This window comes from Emydura macquarii, unplaced genomic scaffold, assembly GCF_026122565.2.
Source record: "Emydura macquarii macquarii isolate MOO-44397 ecotype Brisbane River unplaced genomic scaffold, CSIRO-AGI_Emac_v2 contig_2699, whole genome shotgun sequence".
Lineage (NCBI taxonomy): Eukaryota > Metazoa > Chordata > Testudines > Chelidae > Emydura > Emydura macquarii.
In genome coordinates this window covers 4,843,328-4,865,530 of record NW_027132836.1, presented here as the reverse complement: position 1 = coordinate 4,865,530, position 22,203 = coordinate 4,843,328, and the positions used below count along the sequence as shown (strand labels likewise).

Here is a 22,203-nt window from a genome sequence, read left to right as displayed (position 1 = left end):
CTGTGACGTAACATCCAAGTGACTTTGAAAGTCAGTGGGACTAAGGCTCCGAAGTACTTGGGGTGCTTTTGAAAATGTTACTCAAAAGCTATAGGTGTACTCTTGTTAATGGAACTAAAAACTTGTTTGTTCAGTAAAACAAGCTGGGTACCTTTTATAGGAGTTTGTTTTATGACATCTTGTATATTAATCTGATTACTCTTATATTTGTAGGTTGGCAAAAGCAGCTTTTGATGATGCTATTGCAGAACTGGATACACTGAGTGAAGAAAGTTATAAGGACTCTACACTTATCATGCAGTTGTTACGTGATAACCTGACACTATGGACTTCAGACATGCAGGGTGATGGTAAGTAGACTTCTGCTCTAAAATGCTGCTCCATCCTTTATCTCCCCCCCCCAAATTCAAGCTAAACTAAAGGGGACCTGCAAGCATGTAGGCGTGGGATGGATTTGGACTTGTGCATTTTTTTCTTTGATTCAGTTTTCCTTAACAGTGACAGTAGTTAATTTCTATCTTCCCTTCTTATGTTGAATGACTTTATGGAAATGACATAGTGTACATTAAGAACTTTTCTTAGCCTTTAATTGAAGAGGTGAAATGTATTAAACTAAAATATTTGGTTTCAGCAATAACCATTTGAGAATGGAAGTTATTCTTCATTTAATCAAGTTTAATTTCCTTGGTGCTTATGATGCACCTTTCCAGTTGTCCATAGTCTGTCTGAGCAACCTGAGTTTCTAATGTGTAAGACTAGCAGGAAGAAAAATCTTCTTTCCTCCCCCCCCTTAATTTCCCTACTCCTACCATTATTCAGGCTTTGTCCTACACTATGTATAAAAAGTGTACATCTAAAAAAAGCACAAAAGTCTCCTATTTTCCCTCTTTGCAGGTCACCTTAGTATCTCCATAGGCAATTGGATTCATAGTGAATGACTTGGTTCATGGATGAATGAGTAAATGTTACTAGGAGTGATGGTAGTGATTCATTTGGTGGTGGTGTTCCCTAAGAAAATACTGTATGAATGCCCCACCAGCATTGTGCTTGGGGGTAGAGCATTGATCACTTGGGGTAATTACATATCCAGTTTCTTTTCAGAAGGATTAGAGAGGTTTATCTTGGTATCCTAGCCAGATTCCAAGTTTTAATTAGTTGTTTGCAGTTGTCTTGTAGCTATGTTGCTCCCAGGATATGAGAGAGACAAGCTAGGTGAGGTAATATTTTTTACTGGACTAATTTCTGTTGGAAGGTACAAGCTTCTGAACTACAAAGAGCTTTTCAGGTCTGGGGAAGGAAGCAGAGTATCTGAGCTAAATACAGGTTGGGACAGATTGTTAAACAGAAGGGCATGTTGGAGGTGGTCACCTGAAATGAAATGAAGTGAGCATTTATGGGTTAGATGGTTTTCCATAAAGGGTTTGAAGTGGACAATTAAAGGTTGCAGGCGGTGCGGTATGTTTACAAATTGTTGTAATAAGCCGCAAAACCAGTGTTCCCGCTAAGTCCATGTTTTCTGGTGTCAAGCGGAGTTATGAATTCAAGTTCCTAAGCTTGCCTTTTGAAGGTGTTCCATAGGTTTCACCTGAGGACAATTACTGAAAGATTAATATGGAGTGATCACTTTGAAAAGTGTTCACCCACTGGTGATTGGTTTTGTCTTCTATCGTTTTTCCGTGTGAGTTCATTCAAGAGTACAGTGATTGTCTGGTTTCACCCACATAGTTATTGTTGGGGCATTTGGTCTGTGGGGAACTTGCTTCTCATGATAAGCGTGCCGAGGTTGGGGGATTGTTTGAAGGCCTGAAGAAACCTCAGGGGAAACCTGCAGAACACCTTCAGGAGGCAAGCCTGAGAACTTGGACTCCTAACTCTGCAAGACACCAAAAAAAACACATTTAACAGGTATACTCGTTTTTGGCTCATTACAACAATTTGTAACACACCACACTGCTTGCTATGCTTAATTATCCACTTCAGATCCTTTATGGATAACAGTCTAACTCTGTTTCCCACTTCATTTCAAGTGGGCATTACTCATTCTGCCTAACAATCTGTCCCAACTTGTATTTAGCTCAGTCACTCTCCTTTCTTCCCCAGACCTGAAGACCTCTATGCTTGAAAGCTTGTACCTTGCACCAGAAGAAACTGGTCCAATAAAATATACCACCTCACCTACCTACCTTTCAATTTTTAATTGGTCTGATAACTAAAAAAAAAAACAAAAAAAAACAACCTTTTCTAACACTTAAGGTATTTCTTCACTGATGGCAGCAAATTTGCTGCTTTCAAAGATCGATTCTTCAGGATTGATTTAGCGGAAGTGAAGACCCGCTCAATCGATCCAGAAGTTGATGTAATAAATCCAGCCCCGAAAAAAAGTGATGCTGCGCCAATAGGAGCGCATTTCCCATCAGTGCAGCAAAGTGAAGACGCTGCAGTAAGTAGAAGTTAGGAAGTCAATGGGAGATATGTAAGCTATGTAGAGTAGCTTGCGTATCTCCCATCGACTGCTGCCGAATTTCCTGGTCAGAATAAACCAGGCCTTAGTTTACTGAGCAAGACTGCATTTAAACAAATTCAGCTGACACATCAGTGGAGTAAAGGCAATTAGTTATAATCTAGATGAGATTGAATCAATATTTTAAGTCGCCTAGATTGTACCATACTGAGCCAGGTCCAAGGGACCGGTTGTCTATGTGCTGAAAGATTGTCTAAAGTGGATCGAATTTTGTATACAAAAATGTTAGGAATGTGCAAGTGCCTAAAGGGTTGAGAATTCATTCCACGAAATCCCAGGTAGCCGCTAAGGATGCAAAACTGCTATCTGGAGCTTGTATCATACAACTATACAGTAGTAGTCTTGATTTATCTTCCACATCTGGTCTTCAGTTTGGGAGAGCAGTCTTACACTATATATTTAAATAGTTTCATCTTAGCCTCGCCATCTTAACAGGGGGAATGGTTCTGTGTAGCTAGTACTCTGAGGAAAAAGAGTTATTTGCCTGCATGTGCATGAGACTGGAAAATCTTGCAAGTAGCATTTGTTGGTCCATCATTGTGCCCTGGTTCTTGTGCTTTGCACTGAGGGTATAAGGAGAGGTATGGACTGACCGCCTCTCTAGCTCCTTCTTACCGCCGTATGGCCTGAGTTGGAATTCTGTGTCTGAAACTATCGTCATTGTCTTCATCCTTAAATATAAGTATACCTAGTTTATTTTTATAGTATTTTGTATACTTAGTGTAGCTTAGTTTGTCCCCATCCCAGGGACCACCTGTCCCCAATTTTGGGATTAGCACTATGCACAGAATTCCAGGATTCAGAAACTGGCTCCTGCCCTTGCTCTTTTTCTGTCAGTGACTATCAACTTTTGGTGCCTTTGGGTTGCTCATATCTCTGTCAAGTGCAGTATCTGTCACTCCTTCCCATCCCAGACCAGAGAGGGATGAGAGCTCTGAGTGAGAAAGTTCCTCAGGGAGAAGGCCATGAGAGACACATCTGCCACCTCCAGTCATATCCAGTTTGTGGAGACTTCCCCCTTTACCTCAGCCGCAGAGCACGAGCTCTGGAGCCATGGCTGGATCAGATAAATCTAAAGACTGACTTTCTCAGGCTTCTCATGATACTAGGGGTTGCTTTCACAGGCAGAAAATCAGATTCCCCCTCTGTCTGCTTCAGGGAGAAGGATCCCTCTCCAGCTTTTTCCAAGTTGGATGAGTCTTTGCACACAGGTCCCAAGGATTTAGTCTTTTGAAGCCTCCCAGCCATGAAGGGAAAATGTGCAGGAGTAAAGCTCCAATGATACTAACCTTGGTATCGACACCAGTGTTGACCATGGCATTTAAAAGCTGAAGGACTATCGCCAGTAGTGACCAAGAGCTTCAGATGAGGTGCACGCACGCGTGAAGGGTGTCTTTGCACTCCTGGATCTACAATTTTTTCTACATTTGGACCCAGTCCTTCTAAGGGGCATGTTGACTCTCAGGTGCTATCTCAGAAGGGGATACAAGGAGAAAGAGTTACTTCCCTAAACCGTTTGAGTCGAGGCTTTTTCCCAGCAGCACAGCCAGTACCACCAATGAAGCAAAATCCAGCCTTCCCATTGGCTGAAAATGATGTCCAAGAGAAACACCACCCCCCTTCCCCACCACTCCAGCATTTGACTTGCGTTACTGGCCCAGTTGGTTTCCAGGGGATTCTTATGCCCAACACCCTGGGTACATGTGTTCTACCAGGTATTTACATCATCCCTCTCCTCCTAGACAATGGCATTTGATTCCACAGGAGTACATGGAAGAGGAAGATGATGACCTGGTACTGACAGGCATATCCTCTTCATCATTTGATGAGGCATTTCCCCTATCTTCACCATCCCCACCAGATTACCATAGACCCATGGCTCTCAACCTTTCCAAACTACTGTACCCCTTTCAGGAGTCTGATTTGTTTCTCGTGCCCCCAAGTTTCACCTCACTTAAAAACTACTTGCTTACTTTTGTATTTTTGTCTGATTTTGTATCAAGCACACTATTACTGGAAAAAAATGTTTACTTTCTCATTTTTATATACTTCTAAAATAAATCAATTGGAATATAGATATTGTACATACATTTCGGTGTATAGAGCAGCATAAACAAGTCATTGTATGAAATTTTATTTTGTACAGACTTCACTAGTGCTTTTTATGTTGCCTGTTGTAAAATTAAGCAAATATCTAGATGAGTTGACGTCCTCCCTGAAAGACCTTTATACCGGTGGTGGAGAAGCAGTGCCATAAGCAATATCAAGAACTGTTGTGGAGGGTGGTGGCAGAACTTTACATTCCATTAGAAGTTCAATCTCTTGGATATCCTGAAGTCCACAGGACCCAATAAGGTAGTTTTCCAGGTGAATGAAACTGTTACAGAACCAGGTAGAGTGGTATGGCATACACCAGCAAAATGTATTTCTACCCTTAAAAGGGCTGAGAAACATTATTTTGTGCCTGCAGAAGGAGCAGTATTCTTATTCACACACCTTGCTCCCAGTTTCCTAGTAGAAGCAGCAGCCATGGAAAGATCCAGACAGCAACACTCTAAGATCTCCCTTCTCTATGTGAGTGCAACAACTATTCCTGCTATTTTAGACTAGCTCTAAAGTCGTGAGGTTTCTCTACTAGTTCACTGCATATCAACCAAGCAGCAATTAATCCATTCCATCCTCTGAGAGATGGCTATTCTATTTTTTTACTCGCCTAGTAACTACCAGGTTTCTGAAGGGTCTGACTGGGAACTTACTACCTTTAAGTGAGGCCAATCTCATAATGAGACCTCAGTCTCATACATTCATCATTTTACTGGGCCATTTTTTGACTGTTAGCCATGTGCTTGATGTCTCATCTGTCTATGAAAGTCGCCTTCCTGGCCACAGTTATGTCAGCCAGTGAGGAAGAGGTGAGTTTGGTGTCCCTCATGACCAACCTGCCAGACACTACATTACATAAAGATAAGGTATCCCTTGGCCTCCACCCAAAATTCATCCTGAAGTTAATTTCTGAGTTACACATAAACCAATCAATTCACTTACCAATATTCTTACTGAAGCCTCATGCTTCCAGAGAGGAGAACAGATTTCATTCTTTCAATGTCAGAATGAGCATTGGTGTTCAACCTTCAAAGAAGAAAACATTTTAGGAAATCACCTAGACTGTTGCTGTAGCAGACTGAGCACTGAGTCAAGCGATAACTGCTCACTCTATATACTCCTTTGCTATCAGTTCATGCATCTCCTTTCCTGTACAGGGTGATGGTCCATTTCATTAGAGCATAGGCAGCCTCAGTACCATCTCTTGGAGATTGTACTTATGCTGGACATTTTTAAGAGGGCATCTTGGAGTAACTCCCACACTTTCACAAAACAAAACTTTTTGTTCCAAGCCTCTTCTTCTGTTGCAGCCTTTGGGTTTTGGATAGGCATCTGTGCTGCCTGCATTCTTTTTCTGTTTGAGTACTGCTTGCCAGTAACAAGCATTTGAAGAAGAAATGTAGGTTACTTACCTCTAACTGGAGTTCTTTGACATGTATGATCCTATCTATATTCTACAACCTGCCATCCTTTGCCTCTGCTTTGGATCATGACTGCATTTGTGGTACAGAAGGAACTTTAGAGGTGGTTGGTTCACACCTCCCCTTATACCCTCAGTGCAGAGCATGAGGAGAATCAGGACACAAGCATGGACCAACAGATTCTACTTTGAAGGCTTTTCCAGTTTCAAGTGCTTGGTGTACATGCATGCCCACATGTGGTATACATATAGGGGCCACACATCTCAGAGAACTCCAGTTACAATATTCATTTATTGGGATAGATTGTTAATACAGATCCATATTACCTTCTATCCCTACTTCCTTGAAGCCTGACATCTTCTGAATAAGTGAAAGGAATCACAGAATCTCTGGGCTTATCCCTCCTTGCATAATCCTGAGTCCAAACTTCAGGTTTCACAAGGAAGCATGCATGCTACTCCTACATGGTTTTTAAAGCAGTGGTTTTCAACCTGGGGTCCACAGACCCCTGGAGGTCTGCAGACTGTGTAAGATGGGGTCTCCATTTCCATTTGACATTCTTTTAGGGGTCAGCAAATGAAAAAAGGTTAAAGACCACTGTGTGACACCTGGAACTGGTGTACTGTTGTGCCCCTTAACTCTCCAGTCTGGGCTGTCTCTCAGAATGCTTTGCTAGTGACAAGCAGCAAACTCCTCCAGGTGCTATCATCACCTAGCACAACAGTGTGTGTAGCCCCACATCCCGGTTAATTTTGTGAATGCTCCCTGAGCCTCTCATAAATCTCTCAGAAAAAGGCACCAGCCGATTCCTTCCAGCCTTGCACCCCAGAACTGTACCATCTTGCCCTCGTCAGAAGCCAGAGTAACTTTTTATTAATCGGTCTACCCCTCCCTTGATGTGGATGGGACACACACACAAGCCTTCATAAACTGAGCTGAGATTTCCCATGCACTTCAAGCAAAACACACTGTTTTAGGTAAAATATAAAACTGGTTTATTAACTACAGAAAGATAGATTTTAAGTGATTATAAGGCTTTGTCTACACTAGCACTTCTGCCAGCAAACCTTTTGTTGCTCTGGGGTTTGAAAAAAACGCGCCCCTAAGCGACATAAGCTTTGCCAGCATTAAGTGCTTGTGTGGACAGCAGTATGTTGGTGGGAGATGGTCTCCTGCCGACATAGCTACCGCCATTTGTTTGGGTGCTTTTTTTATGTCAGTGGCAGAGCTCTCCTTGAATTGCTTGGTAAACTGGACATGAGCACCCAATGTGTTTTAACATAACTAAATATGAATGTATATCTTCTAGAACAAAGAATGTAGTCCATACTTACAGGATGGGGAACTCTATCCTGGGAAGGAGTAACTGAAAAAGATGTGAGGTTGTGATGGATAATCAACTGAATGTTGTGGCCAAGAGAGCTAATCTGATTCTGGGATGCATAAACAGGACTTTCAAACAACTACTCTCAGGAGTAGTTATTTTACAGCTCTATTTGGCATTTGTATGACTCCTGCTTGAATACTGTCCACTTCTGGTGCCCACAATTCAAGAAGGAAGTTGATAAATTGGAGAGAGTTCACAGGAGAGCCTTCAGAATGATTAAAGGATTAGAAAATGCCTTATAACAATAGACTCAAGGAGCTCAATCTGTTTAGCTCAACAATGAGAACGTTAAAGGATTACTTGATCACATTCGAGAAGTACCTACGTGGGGAACAAATATTTAATAATGGGCTCTTTAATCTAACAGACAAGAATATGACAAAATCTAGTGGCTGGAAGTTGAAGTTAGACAAAATCAGATTGGAAAATGTTTAATGGTGAGAATAATTAACCATTAAAAAAGTTCACTGAGGACCATGGTGGATTCTCCATCACTGACAATTTTTAAAATCAAGATAGGATGTTTTTCTAAAAGATTTGCTGTAGGAATTATTTTGAGGGAGTTCTGTGACCTGTGCTATACAGGAGTTTAGATTGGTAATGGTCTCTCTTGGCCTTGGAATCTATGAATATACTATGATTAGCTAATTTATCCCTGTTTTATTACGGTAACTCATTTCTTTATCTGAAGAAAACATCCTTCAAATTATTGCTTTGCTTAATCAATAATTCATTTTTATAATTTATGTAACTTCCATGTAAACTAGCTTTCTTAGTTGAGGAGGCTTACTTAGATATCAAGATCTATTTACATTTTTTTAACCTCAAGAACCAGTGTACTATTTCCATGGATTCTGGATTGGAGGTTCTGTCCCATCCCTTCTCTCCTGAACAGGACTCCTTCTGCCTCCCTGTTACCTATCAGTCTTATTGCTGGTCTATCTACATTATGTGCTGCGGGCTCTATGCCAGTTTCTTTCCTGTCTGACAGCCTGACCAATGCACCCTGTTCTGACCCCTCTCTCTCCCCACTGCCGAGAGAGGAGTCTGGCACAAATAAGAGATGGAGCATGTTGTTAACGTAAGTTTGAAAAGGGAAGGCTGCCCATGGGGAGGCTGGGCATGTTAGGAAGCATTCTAGGCAAAAGTCCTGTCTCTGACTCTCAATAGCCAGGAAGCTTTACTTCCAGGTTCAACATCCCCATGTGTCATCTCAACCTTAGGAATTTCCCACTGCCTCAAGAGTTAACAGCTGCTGATTAACTGGTGCTCAAAGTGTTAACTACTTCATCCTCTTTTTGTAAAGTGATCAGTTAGATTTTGTTCCATTATGAAACATTGCACAGAAATGTGCCATACTGTAATTGATAAAGATCCCTATTTTTCCCTTTGATTTTTCTAAAATTAATACATATTTTTAGTAACTATGCTAAATTTAGAACTTTTGTAAAATCAGTTTTCTTTGAGTGATAGTATTTGATTGTGAAGCCATTTAATATGGCCACTGATTTGTATTGTTGTATATAAAGACCATAGCGCATATGCACTTGTTTATGCATACATGTGAGAAAATGTCTTTAAAAAATTGAAAGGATGGATTTTATTTTACTATGTATCCACTAATTTATTTGATAAATTGATCCAGAAAACCTGTAGTTTATAGTTGAGCTTTAACTATTTCTGTTCACTTTTGATTGAATTAGGTTCTGTATCACTGCTCCTTAACAAATTTGATGTTACTGGGCTTCTATATCCCTCCATCTCATTGTAACCACATGTCATATCCAAGCTGTTAATTTATTTTCATGCTTGTAATGTTGTCATCATATGATCACTGTTTTCCCCTTCTTTCCTGCTATGTAGATTCCTAAAGGAAAGTCCAACTGTTCATTTCCTAAAAACTCTACTTTGTAAGTCCTTATCATGGCTCACTGAAGTTTTTCAACTTCAATTTTCCTCTTGTCACTAATGAGGCTTGCATATTACTGTCCTGCAGCTGACTCCATTCCAGGGCTATGCACAGGTCCACTCATTCATGACCTGCCACCCCTACCCAGCATTAGATATAACTGACCCAAACTGACCTAGGCATTTTGTGACTGGACTGGATAGCTGGATGGATATTAAGAATACTTAGGCATGAAAAGTACTTTCACTTTGGCCTAATTTATAGTATTTGCTTAAGTGTGCACGCTAGAGCATGCTCAGATCTTCTGTACATCTTAACCATCTTCCTGGGTTAGGTCCTTTATTGTTTTTCTCTTTAAATTGAGTTGATCTGTCGTTCGTTTGTGTGTGTGTGTGTGTGTGTGTGTGTGTTGTTTTTTTGTATCACTAGGTCTTTTTTGTTCACTATAGGCTACATCTTCCAAAACCTCCTTTATATTGTATCTAGTGCTAATCCTGTATCTGGACACGCCTTTTACAAGGATTTTGATTGGAAGCCAGAAGGTCATTTGACTGATTTGATTTTAAAGCAAATTGTGTGAATAGATAATTCTGTTATCCCTGAAGGCAGAACCATTTCATCATGGTTAGAGTAAAATGCATAGAAAATATCTACCTGAATTACTTCATCAATTGATTTGACCCTTGCCCATGTTGCAGCACTAGCTCACATATGTTAAGAATTTTTAACTTTATGTCTGCAGTTCCATTGGATTTCAGGAAAAGTCATAGGCTGATGAGCATGCATGCTTCTTGTTGCGGGGAGGGAGGGGAGACAATCAATTCAATTTCATTGGTAAACAGATGAAATAAAGATGACTTGTCACTGTATGCTGCAGCCCAGGTAAATAGCTCCAAACTAATTGGTATAAAACAAGAAGCATGAGAGAGAATCTGCCCAAAATGGTCTTCTCCAGTAACCTCAAGTCTGGGGATTTTTGGCTTGGGTTGTTTTCCTGCATTGGAGTTGCAAAGTTTATTCATACCAGTTTTGATTGGTAAGACATATATAGCTGAGGTTAGTCCTGCTTTGAGCAGGGGGTTGGACTAGATGACCTCCTGAGGTCCCTTCCAACTCTAATATTCTATGAACTTCAGTGGATCTATTTCACAAAATTGACTGCAGCACTGTAGTGCTGAGACTCAAGTGGCTTTCTCTACACTAGAAGGGGTTTGCTTGATACAGCCATCCCTGTAAACTCTCCCAGTGGAGATGCAGCTATTACAGGCAAGAGGTCTTTTGGCAGAATAGCTTATAATAGTTCCTTGAACTAAATAAGCTGTATCAGCAAAAGGACTTTTTCCCCAATAGAACTGCATGTACATTTGGGCTTTTGCCAGCATAACTATGTTGATTGGAGAATTTTTTTTTATGACATAGCTATGCCAACAAAACTTCCAAATGTAGGTCAGGCCTAAACAAAATGAGTGGCAAGTTTCATTTTCTAAATACTGAAGTTTTAAACATCATTTCTACATTTGTCAACATTCTTCTCAGTTTTATTAACAGTAAAAGTGAGATTATTAGGGAAGTATGTTTTGATTTGTTGTAGTCTCCAGGATTGTGTTGATCTTCAGCCACACTCATAATTTTGTTTTAGCTGTGCCTTTTTAGAGAGAGCATATTGTTTGATATGTGCATCTTTTCATTGTCAATGTATTGGCTCTTGGCCCTTCTAAGTGGGAACATGTACTAATAGCTTGTGGCATAATTCAGTGTTTGTATAAAACTTAGCAGGCTTGGAGTGCAGAACTTTTTCCATGGAAGGACTTTTTTACATTAAAACAGGCTTATAAATATGTTCTATATATGGTTAAACTGCATGAAAACAATCTTAATGTCAAGAGGTTTGTTAGCAACTTTGCAGACCTCATGTATGGAAGTGATGAAGCAGCTGACTACTTTTTTTTACACTTTGTAGGTGAAGAACAGAATAAAGAAGCGCTGCAGGATGTGGAAGATGAAAACCAGTGAGACACCCAGGCCAAGGAGAATCCTTCTCTGACCACACCCTCCCTCCCCAACAAATCCCTCAGTATCACTCTGAGAACCACCAAATTTGACTTTTACATTGGGTCTCAGAATTTAGGTTCCTGCCCTGTTGGGGTTTTTTTTTGTTTTTTTGTTTGTTTGTTTGTTTTTTTTTTTTAACAGTTTAAAAGTTCTTAAAGGCAAGAGTGAATTTCTGTGGATTTTACTGGTGCCAGCTTTTAGGTTCTTTAAGATACTAACAGGACTGCATAAAGGTTTTTTCAGCATTACTGTATTGTCTTCTGCCAGATGTGACGATTATTATTAGAAGTGAATATTACATCTGAAAGCCATTAGACTTTTAGGGGAGAGATTCGTTATCGCACTGTAGGGCGCATGTGGTGGCATTTTTCCTTTTTTATAATTGTTTCAACTGAATTTTATACCAGTGTTTAAACTTAATTGGGTGTTTAGCTTGAAGTTTAAGGTTGCATTGGAACGTTTAATGTAGTGATTTTACTGTATAAAAAAAAAAAAAGAGTTTTCAAACTGCTGAGATGTTGCTGAAAAATATGGTGCTGGTAACAGTTCAACAATCCGTGGCTGCTCATTCTTGCCTTTTTTTTTTTTTTTTTTTTAAATACTTTTCCTCAAAGCAGGTTAGCATTGGAGATGGCATTGAAAAGCCTGCATGCGTGTTCAATATTTTTTCCCTTCCCCATCCCTGTGCCCCTTCGCTCGCTCAACCTCTTCTGTTCAGTATGTGTAACTTGAAGCTAATTTGTACTACTGGATATCTGACTGGAGCCACAGATACAGAATCTGTATTGTTCTTACTGAAACACAGCATGGAATTAACATTAAACTTAAATAAAACAAACCTAAATTAAAAAATGCCAAATATTACTGTGACTTCATCTTTTATACTTGGATTAGAATTTAGCTAGAGTAGACTTTCATACATTACAAGTAGCAGGAAAATTTGAATAGCTCAAAAGAGGGGAAAGAATGATAACCTTGTTTCTTAGCAGGAATGAAAAAAAAATTATGCAGAACAGCTTACATCTAAACACCAAGTAACAAGTATTTGGTAAAGGAAATTCAGACAGGAGCAAAAGTTCTCACTGTGGATTTGAATGGCTTGTTTCTGTAATGTGACAGATTCTCAAAAATTACTAGTTTTTAGGTGCCCAATTTTGAGACCCTCTGAAAATCAGGCCGCCTTTATGGTGTCTCTGGTTGAGTACCCAAAATTGCTAAACACTTTTGAAACAGTTCACATTTCTACAAGAATTGAAGCTATTTGTATATCTAACATAGGCTGTCTATTAAAATGCTCATTGTTTGTGCCAGGGTCTGCAGATCCATTACAATGGGTTCTTCAGCCTGCATCCGGCTTGGAGGCAGAACCAGACCTGTCAGTCACTGGCTGTGGGGGACTGCCCCGCCTCCTAAAGTTCCCTCCATTTTTGTTCAGCCCTCACAGCAGCAGGCAGGCACAACCAGACCTCCCTGTCCCAGTGTTCTGAGAGAAATCCCAAACTGTTTTTCAGATTTTTAAACTAAAATTTGGTTCAGTAATGTTAACCAGCTGTGTTGCAGGGCTGTGTTTGCTTTTTCTGAGGGGAGATTGTTCCCGCAGCTCCACTTCACGTTTTGAGGAGGGAGCTAAGCCATGAAAAGCCAGAGGCAAAAGAAAGGGTCTTCTCCTGCTCTCCCCTCATTGAGAGCGCCACTGGTTCTGGAGACAGGATATAATTACCTCTCAAAGCCCTTGGCAGGTGGCGTTGCCTCTGAATGTCCCTTCCTTCCCCCACCACCACCACTAGGCAGGTCTGGAGAGGCTAGATCCTCTGGGCAAGAACCAGCCAAGATCGGGTAGGGTTCCATCTCAGGCAGGAGAAAAGAGGCAGAGGATTGGAAAAGAACATGCTCCAGGGCAATTAGCTGCACCTCCATCTCGAGAGAAATGAAGCTGAAGGGCAGCACACCAGATGGGAGGTCACTCGTGAGTCCTTATAACCCACCCCACTAGCCACACCTCTTGACTGTGGAGCTCAGCTGCCCCTCTGCCTGCAGGTTGTAGATGGAGGACACTGGTCAGAGTATGGACAATACCAGCGCCATCAAATGCGGTAAGGGGCCTTTGAGCCCAGTTCCCTCTCCCTGCTGCTAGTGTAACAGTTGCCCCACCCCCCTACTTGTATCCCAGTGTGAGATTGCCAAGAGAAATGTATACCTTGATCCTGCCCAGAGAGGTTATGGGGTTGGCCCCAGACCAGTGCCTTCTTGAGAGACCCTGTGGTAGAGAGAGATATATAAGCCCAGCTTTGAGGACAGGAGAGCACTAGCCACTTTAAATATTTTCAGAGCAATGGGAGTCTGTTTATGCTCCTACCTCTGAAGCAAGTTTATGAGGGCAAACTGCCAAAAGTGAAATAAAATAATAAAATCAGCATAGTTTCCCCTACTCCCCTTCACAGAAAATCAAATAGTAATTTTTTTTTCTTTTTTATAAAAAGGTGAGCTAGACTCAGACAAGTGAAGTGAGTATTGTGAAACTCTTCTCTAGGAGGTCTGCCGCTGCCCCAGACAAAGGTGTAGGCTATATATCCAATTTCATGCACGCTGGAAAGATTTAATAATGATATAGGGATTTCTTGCCACCCTTAAAGGACTGGGAAAGTATCAAGTTGTTATCAAGTGTCTGCTGCTGGTCACCATGCCTTAATGCCCATTGTTCCCAAATTCTGTTGCAGGCTGCTGTCTCCTCACTATCCCATCCCCCAAAAAGTGCCTGTGGAGTGATGAGGGACAGCAGGTCCAGCTGTGGAAGAGCTGGCAGGCCCTAAGGGACTTCAGCCCATCACTTGCTCATTCTCCCCTGGCCTCCATATTATGAGGCCACACCATTCCTTAGTGTGCACCAATCAGAATTGAACCTGATAAGCCACATTTATCTTCAGTAGTGATATTTTTCCCTGGTAATAAGGTATTCAGTGTTTCTAAGGGGGTGGGGGGGGGAGATTTTTACCTGAAAGAGTATATAAACTATATATCACTTACAGGCCTTCACAGGTGGCCAAGTGCAGGGAGGTATCAGCATTGATAAATGCAAAGTAATGAGCACAATAAGCTGTTACTACTCAAGAAAGATCTTTAGTCATTGTAGTTAGTTCTCTGAAAACATCCACTCAATGTACAGTGACCATCCAAAAAGCTAACACAATTTTGGGAATTGTTAGGAAAGGGGGAGATAAGACGAAAATATCATATTGCCTCTATATAAGTCAATGGTATGCCCATATCTTGTAAATCTGGTCACTATATCTCAAAAAAGATACATTAGCATTGGAAATGGTACAGAAAGGGGCAACAAAAATTATTAGGAGTATCGAACGGTGTCCATATGAGGAGAGATTAATAAGACTAGGACTTTTCAGCTTGGAAAAGACACAAGTAGGGGGATGTGATAGAGGTCTATAAAATCATGACTGGTGTCTATGCAGAAAGTAAAAAAGGAAATGTTATTTATTTCTCATAACACAAGAAAGAGGGGTCACCCAATGAAATTAATAGGCAGCAGGTTTAAAACAAAAGGAAATATTTTGTCACATAGTGCACAGTCAACTTGTGGAACTCCTTGCCAGAGGATGTGAAGGTCAAAAGTATAATTTGTTTCAAAAGAGAACTAGATACATTCATGGAGGATAGGTCTATCAATGGCTATTAGCCAGGATGGACAGGAATGCAAAGCCATGCTCTGAAGTGTCCCTAGCCTCTTTTTGCCAGAAGCGGGGAAGGGGCAGGATCACTTGATGATTACCTGTTCTGTTCATTCCCTTAAAGCACCTGGCATTGGCTACTGTTGGAAGACAAGATACTGGACTAGATGGACCATTGGTCTGATCATGTGTGGTCAGTCTTATGTTCTTAGGCATTGTCTGAGCTCCTTATTCAGGGATAAAAAATTTGTGGGGAATCAGACCACTAAAAACAAACACGAACTATTATCTGACAACCTAAATCCCCCTGCATTCTTCCTTAAGCAATATGTACAGGGGTACACAGTATTGCAAGTATGGTCCCTCAAGTTTTCATTTTTTAAAACAACAGAAGTTTTATGGGGCTTTTGGTGCTTGGATCATATGATGCAGTATGCAATATGAAAAGAAGCTGAAGTGACTCAGAGTTCTCAGAAAAGTAGACTAACAATCCTGGATCCAGCCAGATGCTATAGAAAGAAATACAGGTCAAATGGCAAATTGAAGCAGCTCATGAGGTACAAGGGGAGAAAATATCTCCTTGCAAGTGTTAGCTAGAACAAGTGTAGGATCAGTAGCTACCCTCTGTTGCCTCAGAGCTATCTGCAGGTCTCCCACCAGCCCTTTCCAGAGTTAGTACAGCCTCCTACACACACATTCATACCAGACTCTTTCAACTTGAGAGGAAAAGGGCTGCCTATAGCTTTAAAATTGTCATTGGACACTCCCCTGTGGAGTTCTGCAATAATTTCAGGAACAGCAATGTATCATTCCTAGTCTCAGTAACCCACGGAAAGGCCATGATGTATGAAAGCATTCCTCTATTTAAGACTGGTGTATAGCATCCTGCTCCCAATCCTAACTTTAGTCTCAGAAAATCTGGGGCCAAGCAGAGTAGAGCCCTGGCTGATTTATCTAGACAAGTTTGTAAAGGAAGCTAGTCTTCAAAGTATTCCCACTTTGCCATCCCCAAATAATGGTGTTTTGCAGCTGGATGGCAATTTTTTTCTTTTCACACTTATGCTCCTATGGTTGCTGTCCAGGATCATTATAGTAACAATGTCGGGTTAGGGAAGAAGGAAATTAACAGCTCTGCCTGCAAACCTTTCAGGGTTCTGTACCAAAGAGAATGCTGAAGTAAACACAATGCTACAGTCCCTGGTATACCTTTGATTCAGGACAAACAAGCCCACATTGCCAGGAAGTCCATCATAGGCCTGGGCTGAGGATGAATACTATCAAGAACAAGAGCTCATCTCAGAATGCTGGCTGTAATGGAAAACAGTGTCACAAATAAAAATCTAGTTGTTACTGTAGTCTGAAGAATGCTGTTCTCATTGCTAGGCATACCTCAATAAGACAGAACTCATATAATGCCTACCCACTAAGTCGAGGTAGCCCCTTCACATCTCATGCTAGCATTCACTGGCAGAGTGCTAATTCCAGTTGTATAGTCTCTGTTCACGCAACTAAAGGCAGTGAATAATATTTTTTTGTTGTTAAAAAGGAGTGCAGCATCCAACAGGTGGAAAACAGGGTTACTTAGCAGTAACTTGTTCTTCGAGATGTGTTGCTCATATCTATTCCAATATAGGTGAGTGCACGCCATCATGCATGGGTTCCTGGAACTTTTTTCCCCTTAGCAGACCCCGTAGGGTCGGCTCTGGTGCCTCCCTGGCGGGCCGCATACATGCTGCGGTATATGAGGCACTGCCGACCCTATGGCCCCTCAATCCCTTCTTTCCACCCATGGAGGGTGGCTGTGGAATGGATATGAGCAACACATCTCGAAGAACAACAGTTGCTGCTAAGTAACCCTGTTTTCTACTTCGAGTGATTGCTCATATCCATTCCAATATAGGTGATTAAAAAGCATTATGTGGGAGGTGGATAGGAGTTACCAGTGAGCTGCCCTCACTGCCGAATCACGCGTCCTCTCTCACCTGCTGAATGATGGTGTAGTGGGACGTGAAGGTGGGCACTGATGACCAGGTGTTGGCTTTGCAGAGGTCCTGCAGGGGCACCCTCTCTAGGAAGGCCACAGATGAGGCCTAAGCTCTGGTTGAGTGCGCTGTGATGACACCTGGGAGTGGCGCATTCGCCTGCTCATAGCAGCACTCAATGCAGGAGGTGATCCATGCGGAGATGTGCTGGGTGGAGACAGGGGATCCTTTCATCCGGTCTGCCACTGCGATGAAGAGCTGTGTCGTTTTTCCGGAAGGGCCTCATCCTGTTGATGTAGTAGGCCAGGGCTCGTCTCATGTCCAGCAAGTGCCATCTCCTCTCCTCCTCCAAACCATGTGGTTTGGGAAAAAACATGGGGAGGAAGATATCTTGGTTATAATGAAACTGGGAGACCACCTTGGGCAGGAAGGCTGGGTGAGGTCTCAACTTCACCTTATAGAACATGGTGTAGGGGGCTCCAAGGTCAAAGCTCTGATCTCAGAAACCCTCCTAGCCGAGGTAATGGCCATCAGGAAGGCTACCTTCCAAGAAAGGATGAGCAGAGGGCATGTAGCCATGGGCTCAAAGAGGCCCCCCCCCGTGTGTCTGGAGAGGACCAGGTTGAGATCCCAGGGAGGCACTGGTTCACAGATCTGCGGATACAGCCGCTCCAGCCTCTTAAGGAACCTGACTGACATGGGGGTGGGAGAATAGGGATCTCCCCTCTAGTGGCTGATGGAAAGCCGAGCTAGCCGCCAGGTGGCCCTTCAGGGAGGCTAGCTCCAACCCCTGGAGTTTCAGCTGGAGCAGGTACTCCAGGTCCGCCTGGATTGGAGAGGCTTGGCGGGATGCCCTGGAACTCAGCCCAGCAGGTAAACCACCTCTACTTGGCCCGATACATGACCTGTGTTGAAGGGTTTCTGCTGCCCAACAGAATTTGTTGGACCTGCGCCAAGCAGGCTCTCTCCCCCTCTGTCAGCCACAGAGCCTCCAGGCCGTGAGGTGCAGGGAGTCCAAGTCCGGGTGGAGCAGGCGACCCTGGTCCTGGGAAAGCAGGTCGTGTCATCAGCAGAAGGAGGAGGGGGCAGCAGGGGAGGCCTCCCGATTCATACTGTGAAAGTAGGCCAGTCGGCTACTTATCTCAAGTGCCTGTACACAAATGCAAGAAGCCTGGGAAACAAGCAAGAGGAACTGGAAGTCCTGGCACAGTCAAGAAACTACGACATGATTGGAATAACTGAGACTTGGTGGAATAACTCTCACGATTGGAGCGCTGTCATGGATGGGTATAAACTGTTCAGGAAGGACAGGCAGGGGCGAAAGGGGGAGGAGTTGCACTGTATGTAAGAGAGCACTATGACTGCTCTGAGCTCCAGTATGAAACTGGAGATAAGTCAGTTGAGTGTCTCTGGGTTAAGCTTAGAAGCAAGAACAATAAGCGTGCTGTCGTGGTGGGTGTCTGTTACAGACCACCAGACCAGGAGGATGAGGTAGATGAGGCTTTCTTTACTCAACTGGGGAAAGTTTCCAGTTCACAGGGCCTGATTCTCATGGGAGACTTCAATCACCCTGACATCTGCTGGAAGAGCAATACAGCCGAGCACAAACAATCCAGGAAGTTTTTGGAGAGTGTCGCTGACAATTTCCTGGTGCAAGTGCTGGAGCAACCAACTAGGGGCCGTGCTTCTCTTGACCTGCTGCTCACAAACAGGGAAGATTTGGTAGGGGAAGTAGAAGTGGGTGGCAACCTAGGCAGCAGTGACCATGAGATGGTCGAGTTCAGGATCCTGATGAAAGGAAGAAAGGGGAACAGCAGGATACGGACCATGGACTTCAGAAAAGCGGACTTTGATTCCCTCAGGGAACTGATGGGCAGGATCCCCTGGGAGGCTAATATGATGGGGAAAGGAGTCTAGGAGAGCTGGCTGTATTTTAAAGAAACCTTATTGAGGGTGCAGGAACAAATCATCCCAATGTGCAGAAAAAATAGCAAATGTGGCAGGTGACCAGCTTGGCTTAACAAAGATGTCCTTGGTGAACTTAAACGCAAAAAAGAAGCTTACAAGAAGTGGAAGCTTGGTCAGATGACTAGGGAGGATTATATAAACACTGCTCGAACGTGCAGGAATGAAATGAGGAAGGCCAAAGCGCAATTGGAGTTGCAGCTAGCAAGGGACGTGAAGGGGAACAAAAAGGGTTTCTACAGGCATGTTGCCAACAAGAGGAAGATTCGGGAAAGTGTAGGCCCCTTAAAGAAAGAGGGAGGCGACCTAGTGACGGAGGATGTGGAGAAGGCTGAGGTACTCAATGCCTTTTTTGCCTCTGTCTTCACAGACAAGATCAGCTCCCAGACTGCTGTACTGGGTGGCACAGAATGGGAAGGAGGCAAACATCCCGCAGTGCTGAAGGAACAGGTTCAAGGCTATTTAGAAGGATTGGACATTCACAAGTCCATGGGGCCGGATGCAATGCACCCGAGGGTGCTGAGGGAGTTGGCTGAGGTGATTTCAGAGCCATTGGCTATTATCTTTGAAAGCTCGTGGCAACAGGGGGAGGTCCCTAAGGACTGGAAAAAAGCAAATATAGTGCCCATCTTCAAAAAAGGGAGGAAAGAGGATCCGGGGAACTACAGACCGGTCAGCCTCACCTCAATCCCTGGAAAGATCATGGAGCAGGTCCTTAAGGAATCCATTTTAAGGCACTTGGAAGAGAGGAAGGTGATCAGGAACAGTCAACACGGATTCACCAAGGGAAAGTCATGCCTGACCAACCTGATTGCTTTCTATGATGAGGTGACTGGCTCTGTGGATGTGGGGAAGGCGGTGGATGTGATATACCTTGACTTTAGCAAAGCTTTTGATACGGTTTCTCACAGTATTCTTATCAGCAAGTTAAAGAAGTATGGGTTGGATGAATGGACTATAAAATGGATAGTGAACTGGCTAGAGCATAGGGCTCAACGAGTAGTGATCAATGGCTCCATGTCTAGCTGGCAACCGGTCACAAGCGGAGTTCCCCAGGGGTCGGTCCTGGGGCCGGTTTTGTTCAACATCTTTATTAATGATCTGGAGGATGGAGTAGATTGCACCCTCAGCAAGTTTGCGGACGACACTAAGCTGGGGGGGGTGGTAGATACCCTGCAAGGTAGGGATAGGATACAGAGTGACCTAAACAAACTGGAGGATTGGGCCAAAAGAAATCTAATGAGGTTCAACAAAGAAAAGTGCAGAGTCCTCCACTTAGGAAGAAAGAATCCCATGCACAGCTATAGACTGGGGACCGACGAGCTGGGCAGCAGCTCTGCAGAAAAGGACCTGGGGGTAACAGTGGATAAAAAGCTGGATATGAGTCAGCAGTGTGCCCTGGTTGTCAAGAAGGCCAATGGCATATTGGGCTGCATTAGGAGGGGCATTGCTAGCAGGTCACGGGAAGTGATTATTCCCCTCTATTCGGCATTGGTGAGGCCGCATTTAGAATATTGTGTCCAGTTTTGGGCCCCCCAATACAAAAAGGATGTGGACAAGTTGGAGAGAGTCCAGCGGAGGGCAACAAAAATGATTAGGGGGCTGGAGCACAGGACTTATGAGGAGAGGCTGAGGGAACTGGGCTTGTTTAGTCTGCAAAAGAGAAGAGTGAGGGGGGATTTGATAGCGGCCTTTAACTACCTGAAAGGGGGTTCTAGGGAGGATGGGGCTAGGCTGTTCTCGGTGGTGGCAGATGACAGAACAAGGAGCAACGGTCTCAAGTTGCAGGGAGGGAGGTCTAGGTTGGACATTAGGAAAAAGTATTTTACTAGGAGGGTGGTGAAGCACTGCAATGGGTTACCTAGGGAGGTGGTGGAATCTCCATCCTTAGAGGTTTTTAAGCTGCGGCTTGACAAAGCCCTGGTTGGGATGATATAGCAGAGGTTAGTCCTGCTTTGAGCAGGGGGTTGGACTAGATGACCTCCTGAGGTCCCTTCCAACTCTAATATTCTATGATTCTATGATTCTATGATCTCAGGAGCTCCACGGGCGGGGCAATCGACAGGTCCATCAGCATATTGTACCAATGCTGTCTCAGCCAGGTCGGGGCGATGAGTATCATGTCTGCCCTGTCCCTCTTGATTTTCAAGAGGACCTTGGGCAGGAGCGGAATGGGGGGGCCATGCATACGTGAGGGTCCCCTTCCATTTGACGAGGACCGCGTCGGAGATCAAGCCCGGCTCATGACCCCAGAGTTCTCGTTCCAGGCCGATGCGACCAAGTCCAGTTGGGGAACACCCCACTTGTGGAAGATAAAAGTCACTACCTCTGGGTGCAGCGACCAGTCGTGGCGGGGTAGAAACGCCCTGCTGAAGCGATCCGCCTCGTCGTTCCTGACCCCCCGGGAGGGTTAGGGTGACTGACGGGGCCAGATCCCTGAAGGGGATGCCCCCTCAACACCGCCCCGGGGGGGGGGGGCGCGGGGGCCCTCCATCAGTTCAGGGCAGCCAGGACCGACGGGGGACTTAATTAACTATGCACAACAAAGGTCTACAAGGGGAAGGTAATTGTGAGAAGCAAGAGACATTCCAGCCACTGTCATGGGCAGAACGACGGAACTTAGGGAGGCGTTGGGTCAGCAGTGCCTCATATACCATGGCATGTGCATGGCGCTGGAGCCAACCCTACAGGGTCAGCTAAGGGGACAAAAGTTCTGGGAAGCTGTGCACAGTGGTGTGCACTCATCTATATTGGAATGGATATGAGCATTCACCCGAAGTAGAACTCAGATTTACTGACGTCTCGGCACACTGCTCCTCCCTTGGGTAACATATTGACTGTCATGACCAGGTCTGTCTGTTCCTCCAAGTTATCAAGCTCCATCAGTCAGGTCTATCCCCCAAAGAGAGAGAGAGAGAGATGCTCTTGTGCTGGGTGGTGCACAGTTCTATCTTCGAGTGATTGCTCATATGCATTCCAATGTAGGTGTGTGCGCGCTCCGTGCACAGATTCCCGGAACTTTTTTCCCTAGCAAGCCCCGCATGGCCAGCTCAGGCGCCCCCTGGAGTGCCGCGCTCATATCGCGGTATAAAGGGCGCTGCTGGCCCCGCGGGTCCCCAGTTCCTTCTTTCTGCCTGTGACGGTTGCTGGAACTATCGCCTCTTGCTGTGTGCAAGTAGC

General features: G+C 43.8%; 1 protein-coding gene across 1 annotated transcript in view; it reads left to right on the top strand.

The window, feature by feature from the left end:
* YWHAE (tyrosine 3-monooxygenase/tryptophan 5-monooxygenase activation protein epsilon) overlaps positions 1–12,252 on the top strand; it is a 47,901-nt gene extending 35,649 nt beyond the window's left edge. The window contains exons 5-6 of the mRNA XM_067566025.1: positions 214–350; positions 11,302–12,252. Coding sequence (XP_067422126.1) covers positions 214–350; positions 11,302–11,354 — 190 coding nt within the window. The 3' untranslated portion in view covers positions 11,355–12,252. The remainder of the gene's footprint in view (positions 1–213; positions 351–11,301) is intronic.
* Positions 12,253–22,203: the final 9,951 nt, after the last annotated feature.